General features: G+C 42.9%; 2 protein-coding genes across 3 annotated transcripts in view; one reads left to right on the top strand and one right to left on the bottom strand.

The window, feature by feature from the left end:
* LOC139370061 (zinc finger protein 665-like) overlaps positions 1–11741 on the top strand; it is a 166186-nt gene that overhangs the window by 122686 nt on the left and 31759 nt on the right. The window lies entirely within an intron of this gene.
* Positions 1767–9963, bottom strand: LOC139370149 (zinc finger protein 79-like). Of its 2 annotated transcripts, none has more exons than XM_071109477.1 (2): positions 9114–9963; positions 1767–2720 (listed from the first exon to the last, which is right to left on the bottom strand). In XM_071109477.1, exons 1-2 carry the CDS (start codon positions 9139–9141, stop codon positions 2086–2088), a joined length of 663 nt encoding a protein of 220 aa, XP_070965578.1. In that variant the 5' UTR covers positions 9142–9963; the 3' UTR covers positions 1767–2085. The 2 variants fall into 2 exon arrangements, with proteins under 2 accessions (XP_070965578.1, XP_070965577.1); XM_071109476.1 differs by having other exon boundaries at positions 1767–2723.

Below are 11741 nucleotides of genomic sequence, written 5' to 3' on the forward strand. Positions count from 1 at the left end.
TGTACCTGGCTGTACCTAGCTGTACCTAGCTGTACCTGGCTGTACCTAGCTGTACCTGGCTGTACCTGGCTGTACCTAGCTGTACCTGTCTGTACCTGGCTGTACCTAGCTGTACCTAGCTGTACCTAACAGTACCTAGCTGTACCTGGCTGTACCTAGCTGTACCTGGCTGTACCTGGCTGTACCTAACTGTACCTGGCTGTACCTAGCTGTACCTGGCTGTACCTGGCTGTACCTAACTGTACCTGGCTGTACCTAGCTGTACCTGGCTGTACCTAGCTGTCAGTATTATCACTGATCTACACAATTTAAGTTAATCTCTGAGTGGAATGAGCAACACCCAACTCATGCACACACACAAAGACATACACACAAAGACACACACACAAAGACAGAAATACCCTTAAATTGATGACTTTTTGTGAAAGTCATCACATAGATTGTTTGGGTTGAAATGATGTGGAAACAACGTTGAGTCAACCAGTTTTTTGTCCAAGTGGGGGTTTTGTTTGTGGAAGAGAATATGGTCGACGTTGCTGTCTGAAAGTGATTTCTATGTCCTTCGGTTGTCCTCTCGTTGGCCTGTTAATGACATCATCTCCGGATGTTCTCACCATATTTAATGTGTGATTGTGACTTTATAGTGCAGCTGTTTCTTTGTAGTAAAACACAAGTAATGTCCTGGTCATTGATGTGTCGTGTCGTAACCTTGTTGAGCTTATTAAAGAAATGTGTTTGAAGTAAAATATGTTTGAAATAAAGAGTGTCTCAGTCTTTGAAAGGGTCATTTGTAATCTTTAAGATGTCCCCTTTACCGAAGACCTAAACAGACCTAAACAGATACGTTCTCAGCTGTCCAGATGTAATGGTACGGTGGAAATTACTAGATTATGTTATAATGCTGTTATTGCATCGAATGGTTGATTTTATGCAACAGAACAGAGGGGTTGTTAGAACGCTCATCTGTGTGTGTTCTACTGCGGATGGACCTCTAGGAGATCTACGATGTCTTTGGGTGATACCGCATTCCAGAGCATGAGTTAATGTTTCTATACTGGGGTACCAGGGGGAGATGGCAGTTGGGGGGGCAGTTGTTACAACAGATACTGTCTGCTGTGAATTCTAAGTATCTTTCATACTAGTCTTAACCTTGTGACCCATTCCATACATCTGGTGTTTGTCATGTAGACTGAAGGAGGATGGACTTCGCTATAAAACGCTGTGGCTCAAACCAGATCGCTGACTTCTCAGTGATCACCTCCAGGGGTGATATAAAACGCTGTGGCTCAAACCAGATCGCTGACTTCTCAGTGATCACCTCCAGGGGTGATATAAAACGCTGTGGCTCAAACCAGATCGCTGACTTCTCAGTGATCACCTCCAGCTCCATTACTGCAGTAATTTAAATAATAAAGTTGACTTGTTTTGAAGAAATGTTGATTACAATAATTCCACCATAATGGTCAAGAGGTTGTGAACCTAGAGGGGCCCTTGCACACGTGTTTACGTACACATGTTGTCTGTTTATGAAGGAATAAATGATTGACAGGATATAGAACACGCAACAATTTACTAATGACTTAAACAGATCATTTTACCCAGGAGTGGGACAACATTCCACAGGCCACAATCAACTATAGGCAAATGGTGGTCACATCAGATACTGACTGGTTTTCTGATCGTGCCCCTACCATTTCTTCAAGGTATCTGTGACCATACAGATGCATATCTGTATTCCCAGTCATGTGAAAAACATAGATTCGGCCTCTAATGAATTTATTTAGATTGACTGATTTCCTTAATATGAACTTTAACTCAGTAAAAATGTTTGAAATTGTTACATTTTGTGTTCATATTTTTGTTCAGTATTTACATACACACACATGTTATATATATATATATATATATATATATATATATATACACAAAAACATATATGGGGGATTAGAAATGAAGTAGACAATTACATTGATGGAAGCTACAATCTAAGTTCAATATTAAAGCTGATCTTCCCCCTAGGACCAAAGACTTTTTACTCTAAAAATGTTCAGCCTACATCTATCCTATGTTCTACTGTTCTACTGTTCAGACTGTGTGTAATCTTTCATGTCTTTTCAGGTTACATAAGTGGGTAAAACTCCTTCCACACTGGGAGCAGTGGTAAGGCTTCTCGCCTGTGTGTATTCTTTGATGTATTTTCAGTTTACATAAGTGGGCAAAACTCTTTCCACACTGGGAGCAGGGGTACGGCTTCTCCCCTGTGTGTAATATCTCATGTGTTTTCAGGTTACATGAGTGGGTAAAACGCTTTCCACACTGGGAGCAGGGGTAAGGCTTCTCACCTGTGTGTAATCTCTCATGCGATTTCAGGTTACATAAGTGGGCAAAACTCTTTCCACACTGGGAACAGTGGTAAGGCTTCTCCCCCGTGTGTATTCTCTGATGTGTTTTCAGTTTACATAAGTGAGCAGAACTCTTTCCACACTGGGAGCATTTGAAAGGCTTCTCCCCTGTGTGTATGCTCTCATGTTTTTTCAGGTTGCTTTTCTGGGTAAAACTCTTTCCACACTGGGAGCAGTGGTAAGGCTTCTCCCCTGTGTGTATTCTCTCATGTTTTTTCAGGTGCTCTTTCTGGTTAAAACTCTTTCCACACTGGGAGCAGAGGTGTTGTCTTGCTGGTTTGGACTTCACTGGCTCTGGTTCCTCTGAGTCTGGTCTTTCTCCTGCCAAAGACAGAGTGTTCACTTAAATAGAGACCTGAACAAAACCTCCACATGACAAAACGGCCTTGCTACGAGGGTAAAATCCTAATCAGATCCCTCAATAATCTGAGGCCAATTTGAACAATCTTGGTGTGACTTAGCTTCCTGGTAATTACTAATAATATTTTATAAAAGTCAGATCACAAAAAACGAAACAGTTCCAGGACACTGAAGACATGTTTTACAAATCAGAACACAAAACAGTTCTATGACACAGACGTCACTGGATTCCAACCGAGCAGGTGGTTCTAAATATTCAACCTTTAGTTAACTAAACAGTTCTAGGACACTGAAGACACAGACATTGCTAGATTCCAATCAGCAGGTGGTTCTAAATATATAACTTTCATAGCTGTATGATACAGAATGTGACCTACACACTTCCTTAAACATAAAATAACTAAAGAAGTCATTTTGTGCGGGTTTTTGTTTTTACATTGGAGGCAAAAGCACGTGCTTTGACACAAAGCACATCAGTAACATCTCCCTGTTGTTGAAAGGGTTCGACACATGCTGTTTAAAAGGACCAATTTCTTATTTAAACGTTCAGATTTTCAACATTTTGACTAGCGCTGATGTCATATTTTGGGTAAAGTGAAAAATAAGAAGGTGAAATATTTTGGGTAGATGTTCCTAAAACTGATAGTAACTATATATAGTAAGTTTATATACAGCCATATTATAAAGTCTGAAAGGGCTTGTTCATTCACATGAATTCACTATGACATCATCATATGTTTCTAAAACTGATAGAAACTACACTGAACAAAAATATAAACACAACATGTAAAGTGTTGTGGCTTCATGAGCTGAAATAAAAGATCCCTGAAATGTTCCATACGTACAAAAAACTTATTTCTCTCAAAATTGTACACAAATTTGACATCCCTGTTACTGAACATGTATTCTCTGCCAAGATAATCCATCCACCTGACAGGTGTGGCATATCAAGAAGCTGATTAAACAGCATTATCATTACACAAGTGCACCTTGTGCTGGGGACAATAAAAGGCCACTCGAAAATGTGCAGTTTTGTCACACAGAAATGCCAGATGTCTCAGAGGGAGCCGGCAATTGGTATGCTGACTGCAGGAATGTCCACTGGAGCTGTTGCCATGGAATTTTATGTACACTACCAGTCAAAATGTTGGAGTCACCTACTCATTCATGGGGTTTTTCTTTACTTTTACAAATTTTTACATTGTAGAATAACAGTAAAGACATCAAAACTATGAATAAACATAAGGAATCAGGTAGTAACCGAAAGTGTTTAACAAATCAAAATATATATTAGATTCTTCAAAAGTAGCCCCCCCTTCGCCTTGACAGCTTTGCACACGTTTGGCATTCTCTCAACCAGCTTCACATGGAATGCTTTTCCAACCAGTCTTGAAGGAGTTCACACATATGCTGAGAACATGTTGGCTACTTTTCCTTCACTCTGCGGTCCGACTCTATCCCAAACCATCTCAATTTGGTTGAGGTCGGGGGATTGTGGAGGCCAGGTTATCTGATGAAGCACTCCATCACTCTCCTTCTTGGTCAAATATACCTTACACAGCCTGGAGGTGTTTTGTGTCATAGTCCTGTTGAAAAACAAATTAAAGCCCCACTAAGCCCAAACCAGATGGGATGGCGTATCGCTGCAGAATCCTGTGGTAGCCAACCTGGTTAAGTGTGACTTCTAAATCAATCACTGACAGAGTCAACAGCGAAGCACCCGCACACCATCACACATACGGAGATCATCCATTCACCTACTCCGCGTTTGAAACCAAAGATTGCAAATTTGGACTGATCAGACCAAAAGGACTGATATCCACCGGTCTAATGTCCATTGTTCGTGTTTCTTGGCCCAAGCAAGTCGCTTCTTATTGGTGTCCTTTAGCTGTGGTTTCTTTGCAGCAATTCAACCGTGAAGGACTGATTCATGCAGTCTCCTCTGAACAGTTGATGTTTTTTTTTATTTATTTTTTTTATTTCACCTTTATTTAACCAGGTAGGCTAGTTGAGAACACCTTTATTTAACCAGGTAGGCTAGTTGAGAACACCTTTATTTAACCAGGTAGGCTAGTTGAGAACACCTTTATTTAACCAGGTAGGCTAGTTGAGAACACCTTTATTTAACCAGGTAGGCTAGTTGAGAACACCTTTATTTAACCAGGTAGGCTAGTTGAGAATACCTTTATTTAACCAGGTAGGCCAGTTGAGAACACCTTTATTTAACCAGGTAGGCTAGTTGAGAACACCTTTATTTAACCAGGTAGGCTAGTTGAGAACACCTTTATTTAACCAGGTAGGCTAGTTGAGAACACCTTTATTTAACCAGGTAGGCTAGTTGAGAATACCTTTATTTAACCAGGTAGGCCAGTTGAGAACACCTTTATTTAACCAGGTAGGCTAGTTGAGAACACCTTTATTTAACCAGGTAGGCTAGTTGAGAACACCTTTATTTAACCAGGTAGGCTAGTTGAGAACACCTTTATTTAACCAGGTAGGCTAGTTGAGAACACCTTTATTTAACCAGGTAGGCTAGTTGAGAACAAGTTCTCATTTACAACTGCGACCTGGCCAAGATAAGGCATAGCAGTGTGAACAGACAACCCAGAGTTACACATGGTGTAAACAATTAACAAGTCAATAACACAGTAGAAAAAAGGGGAGTCTATATATACATTGTGTGCAAAAGGCATGAGAAGGTAGGCAAATAATTACAATTATGCAGATTAACACTGGAGTGATAAATGATCAGATGGTTATGTAAAGGTAGAGATAGAGATATTGGTGTGCAAAAGAGCAGAAAAATAAATAAATAAAAACAGTATGGGGATGAGGTAGGTGAAAATGGGTGGGCTATTTACCAATAGACTATGTACAGCTGCAGCGATCGGTTAGCTGCTCAGATAGCAGATGTTTGAAGTTGGTGAGGGAGATAAAAGTCTCCAACTTCAGCGATTTTTGCAATTCGTTCCAATCACAGGCAGCAGAGAACTGGAACGAAAGGCGGCCAAATGAGGTGTTGGCTTTAGGGATGATCAGTGAGATACACCTGCTGGAGCGCGTGCTACGGATGGGTGTTGCCATCGTAACCAGTGAACTGAGATAAGGCGGAGCTTTACCTAGCATGGACTTGTAGATGACCTGGAGCCAGTGGGTCTGGCGACGAATATGTAGCGAGGGCCAGCCGACTAGAGCATACAAGTCGCAGTGGTGGGTGGTATAAGGTGCTTTAGTGACAAAACGGATGGCACTGTGATAAACTGCATCCAGTTTGCTGAGTAGAGTGTTGGAAGCAATTTTGTAGATGACATCGCCGAAGTCGAGGATCGGTAGGATAGTCAGTTTTACTAGGGTAAGTTTGGCGGCGTGAGTGAAGGAGGCTTTGTTGCGGAATAGAAAGCCGACTCTTGATTTGATTTTCGATTGGAGATGTTTGATATGGGTCTGGAAGGAGAGTTTAGAGTCTAGCCAGACACCTAGGTACTTATAGATGTCCACATATTCAAGGTCGGAACCATCCAGGGTGGTGATGCTGGTCAGGCGTGCGGGTGCAGGCAGCGAACGGTTGAGAAGCATGCATTTGGTTTTACTAGCGTTTAAGAGCAGTTGGAGGCCACGGAAGGAGTGCTGTATGGCATTGAAGCTCGTTTGGAGGTTAGATAGCACAGTGTCCAAGGACGGGCCGGAAGTATATAGAATGGTGTCGTCTGCGTAGAGGTGGATCAGGGAATCGCCCGCAGCATGAGAAACATCATTGATATATACAGAGAAAAGAGTCGGCCCGAGAATTGAACCCTGTGGCACCCCCATAGAGACTGCCAGAGGACCGGACAGCATGCCCTCCGATTTGACACACTGAACTCTGTCTGCAAAGTAATTGGTGAACCAGGCAAGGCAGTCATCCGAAAAACCGAGGCTACTGAGTCTGCCGATAAGAATACGGTGATTGACAGAGTCGAAAGCCTTGGCAAGATCTATGAAGACGGCTGCACAGTACTGTCTTTTATCGATGGCGGTTATGATATCGTTTAGTACCTTGAGCGTGGCTGAGGTACACCCGTGACCGGCTCGGAAACCAGATTGCACAGCGGAGAAGGTACGGCGGGATTCAAGATGGTCAGTGATCTGTTTGTTGACTTGGCTTTCGAAGACCTTAGATAGGCAGGGCAGGATGGATATTGGTCTGTAACAGTTTGGGTCCAGGGTGTCGCCCCCTTTGAAGAGGGGGATGACTGCGGCAGCTTTCCAATCCTTGGGGATCTCAGACGATATGAAAGAGAGGTTGAACAGGCTGGTAATAGGGGTTGCGACAATGGCGGCGGATAGTTTCAGGAATAGAGGGTCCAGATTGTCAAGCCCAGCTGATTTGTACGGGTCCAGGTTTTGCAGCTCTTTCAGAACATCTGCTATCTGGATTTGGGTAAAGGAGAACCTGGAGAGGCTTGGGCGAGTAGCTGCGGGGGGGGGGGGGGGGGGAGCCGTTGGACGAGGTTGGAGTAGCCAGGCGGAAGGCATGGCCAGCCGTTGAGAAATGCTTGTTGAAGTTTTCGATAATCATGGATTTATCGGTGGTGACCGTGTTACCTAGCCTCAGTGCAGTGGGCAGCTGGGAGGAGGTGCTCTTGTTCTCCATGGACTTCACAGTGTCCCAGAACTTTTTGGAGTTGGAGCTACAGGATGCAAACTTCTGCCTGAAGAAGTTGGCTTTAGCTTTCCTGACTGACTGTGTGTATTGGTTCCTGACTTCCCTGAACAGTTGCATATCGCGGGGACTGTTCGATGTTAGTGCAGTCCGCCACAGGATGTTTTTGTGCTGGTCGAGGGCAGTCAGGTCTGGAGTGAACCAGGGGCTATATCTGTTCTTAGTTCTGCATTTTTTGAACGGAGCATGCTTATCTAAAATGGTGAGGAAGTTACTTTTAAAGAAAGACCAGGCATCCTCAACTGACGGGATGAGGTCAATGTCCTTCCAGGATACCCGGGCCAGGTCGATTAGAAAGGCCTGCTCACAGAAGTGTTTTAGGGAGCGTTTGACAGTGATGAGGGGTGGTCGTTTGACTGCGGCTCCATAGCGGATACAGGCAATGAGGCAGTGATCGCTGAGATCCTGGTTGAAGACAGCGGAGGTGTATTTGGAGGGCCAGTTGGTCAGGATGACGTCAATGAGGGTGCCCTTGTTTACAGAGTTAGGGTTGTACCTGGTGGGTTCCTTGATGATTTGAGTGAGATTGAGGGCATCTAGCTTAGATTGTAGGACTGCCGGGGTGTTAAGCATATCCCAGTTTAGGTCACCTAACAGAACAAACTCTGAAGCTAGATGGGGGGCGATCAATTCACAAATGGTGTCCAGGGCACAGCTGGGAGCTGAGGGGGGTCGGTAGCAGGCGGCAACAGTGAGAGACTTATTTCTGGAGAGAGTAATTTTCAAAATTAGTAGTTCGAACTGTTTGGGTATGGACCTGGAAAGTATGACATTACTTTGCAGGCTATCTCTGCAGTAGACTGCAACTCCTCCTCCTTTGGCAGTTCTATCTTGACGGAAGATGTTATAGTTGGGTATGGAAATCTCAGAATTTTTGGTGGCCTTCCTGAGCCAGGATTCAGACACGGCAAGGACATCAGGGTTAGCAGAGTGTGCTAGAGCAGTGAGTAAGACAAACTTAGGGAGGAGGCTTCTGATGTTGACATGCATGAAACCAAGGCTTTTTCGATCACAGAAGTCAACAAATGAGGGTGCCTGGGGACATGCAGGGCCTGGGTTTACCTCCACATCACCCGCGGAACAGAGAAGGAGTAGTATGAGGGTGCGGCTGAAGGCTATCAAAACTGGTCGCCTAGGGCGTTGGGGACAGAGAATAAGAGGAGCAGGTTTCTGGGCATGGTAGAATATATTCAGGGCATAATGCGCAAACAGGGGTATGGTGGGGTGCGGGTACAGCGGAGGTAAGCCCAGGCACTGGGTGATGATGAGAGAGGTTGTATCTCTGGACATGCTGGTTGTAATGGGTGAGGTCACCGCATGTGTGGGGGGTGGGACAAAGGAGGTAACAGGGGTATAAAGAGTGGAACTAGGGGCTCCATTGTAAACTAAAACAATGATAACTAACCTGCACAACAGTATACAAGGCATATTGACATTTGAGAAAGACATACAGCGAGGCATACAGTAATCACAGGTGTTGAATTGGGAGAGCTAGCTAAAACAGTAGGTGAGACAACAGCTAATCAGCTAGCACAACAACAGCAGGTAGAATGGCGATTGATTAGGCAGAGAGGGTCGGATTAACTACACACAGAGCCTAAGTGCGGCTGGGGCCGACAGATAAAACATAAACAAGCAGAATGGATTACCGTGATTAATGGACAGTCCAGCATGCATCAGCTATGTAGCCAAGTGATCAGTGTCCAAGGGGCAGCGGTGGATGGGGCAGGGAAGCTGGACTGGCGAGTGTTATCCAGGTTAGAAAACTAACAATGACCAAATAGCTTGTAGCCAGTTAGCTGGTTAGCTTCTGGAGGTTCTTGAGTGTGTTCTAAAATGTAAAGATAATAGCGGTTCCGTATCACATTGGGTGAGGCAGGTTACCGGAAGGTATAAACAAATTAAAAATCGAAAAGGGATAGAAAGTAAATATGGGTTCAGTGAGTGTTTGGGACGCGGCGATTCAGACGGTTAGCAGGCCTGTGCTAACAAGCTAACAGTTAGTAGACGGTGCTAAACACGGTAGCAGTTAGCGGACCGGGCTAAACAAGCTAGCAGTTAGCAGGCCGAATTTGCAAGCAAGGAGATAGCAAGGGCTAGAGAGTTAGCCTTTGGGGACGTCGCGATGGGGGTATCTGTTTATTCCTCTTCATGCAGTGACATCGATGGACCGGTCGTGGGTCTGGATATTGTAGCCCAGGAGCTCAAAATGTTCCGTTTGCGATGGGAATCCGGGGATGAAAAATAAAATAATAAATAGGTCCGTTATGCTCTGGTTAGAGTCGCGTTGTTCGAACTGGCGAGAGCTTTCCGAGCTAAAGGTTAGCTGATGACCGGTTAGCTGAAGACCGCTAGCAATGTTTTGCTGAAGCTGGTAGTTCGTTGGCTAGCTTCAGTTGAGGGGTTCCAAGGTCCGAAGTAAATATAAATACTTTAGGAAAAATAGCTACGTTGGGTGAGGCGGGTTGCAGGAGAGTATTTAGAAGAAGTTGAGGTTCAGCAAAAAGTTTTAAAGATATGTGAAGAAAAAAAAAAAAAAACAAACGATATATACAAGGGACACAACACGACAATACGTCCTACTGCTACGCCATCTTGGATCCAATGTTGAGATGCGTCTCTTAATTTAACTCTGTGAAGCATTTATTTGGGCTGCAATTTCTGAGGCTGGTAACTCTAATGAAGTTATTCTCTGCAGCAGAAGTAACTCTGGGTCTTCCTTTCCTGTGGTGGTCCTTAAAGTAATGAGAGCTAGTTTCATCATAGCGCTTGATGTTTTGTGCGACTGCACTTGAAAGAACTTGACATTTTCCGGATTAACTGACCTTCATGTCTTCAAGTAATGATGGAATGTGGTTTCTCTTTGCTTATTTGAGCTGTTCTTGCCATAATATGGACTAGATCTTTTCCAAATAGGACCATCTTCTGTATACCCCCCCCCCCCCCCCCCCTTGTCACAACACAACTGATTGCCTCAAACACATGAAGGAAAGACATTCCACAAACTTTTAACAAGGCACACCTGTTAATTTAAATGCATTCCAGGTGACTACATCTTGAAGCTGGTTGAGAGAATGCCATGAGTGTGCAAATCTGTCATCAAGTCAAAGGGTGGTTACTTTGAAGAATCTCAAATATACTTTGATTTGTTTAACACTTTTTTGGTTACTTAATGATTCCTTATGTGTTATTTCATAGTTTTGATGACTTCACTATTATTCTACATAGTCAAAATAAAGAAAAACACCTGGAATGAGTTGGTGTAATATATAGTCTATATATATATATATATATATCTATATATATATATATATATATATATATATATATATATATATATATATATATATATATATATATCAGTATATATATCAGTATATACAGTGACTTGCGAAAGTATTCGGCCCTCTTGAACTTTGCGACCTTTTGCCACATTTCAGGCTTCAAACATAAAGATATAAAACTGTATTTTTTTGTGAAGAATCAACAACAAGTGGGACACAATCATGAAGTGGAACGACATTTATTGGATATTTCAAACTTTTTTAACAAATCAAAAACTGAAAAATTGGGTGTGTGGCGCTACAAAGTATTAACTTAAGGGGGCTGAATAATTTTGCACGCCCAATTTTTCAGTTTTTGACTCACAAGAAAAGCTTTTCACTCATATTTCATGGCTTTTTGAGAGTTTAAAATATATATTTGCCTTTTTTAACAAGTCCTGAAGATCAGATGTTAATGAAGCAATACAGACCACATAGAAGTGTCTGGAGTTTATGGTTTCTCTCTAAATCTAACTTTCATCAAGGTTTTATATGGTCTATTGGTTTCTCTCTTTTCATTGGCAGAATCCTTTTTCAGTGTTATGATATTCATAACATCCATATCCACCAGTCTATCTTCCTGTCAACTAACAGAACTCTGCTAGTTGTCCTGGTAACAGATACCAGTTTTCTTCATGTCAACTATTTTTATTGTTATTTTATATTTATTTTATATTTAACCTTTATTTAACCAGGCAAGTCAGATAAGAACAAAATCTTATTGACAATGACGGCCTAGGAACAGTGGGTCAACTGCCCTGTTCAGGGGCAGAACGGCAGATTTTTACCTTGTCAGCTCGGGGATTCGATCGGTTAGTGGTCCAACGCTCCAGCAGACTACTCCAACCACCAGGCTACCTGCCACCCCAAAACTAACAGAACTCTGCTGGTTGTCCTGGTAACAGATACCAGATCTATTTCATTTGTTCAAACTAAACTACAGCACTTACTCTG

This window comes from Oncorhynchus clarkii, chromosome 17 (assembly GCF_045791955.1).
Source record: "Oncorhynchus clarkii lewisi isolate Uvic-CL-2024 chromosome 17, UVic_Ocla_1.0, whole genome shotgun sequence".
NCBI classification, from domain to species: Eukaryota; Metazoa; Chordata; class Actinopteri; order Salmoniformes; family Salmonidae; genus Oncorhynchus; species Oncorhynchus clarkii.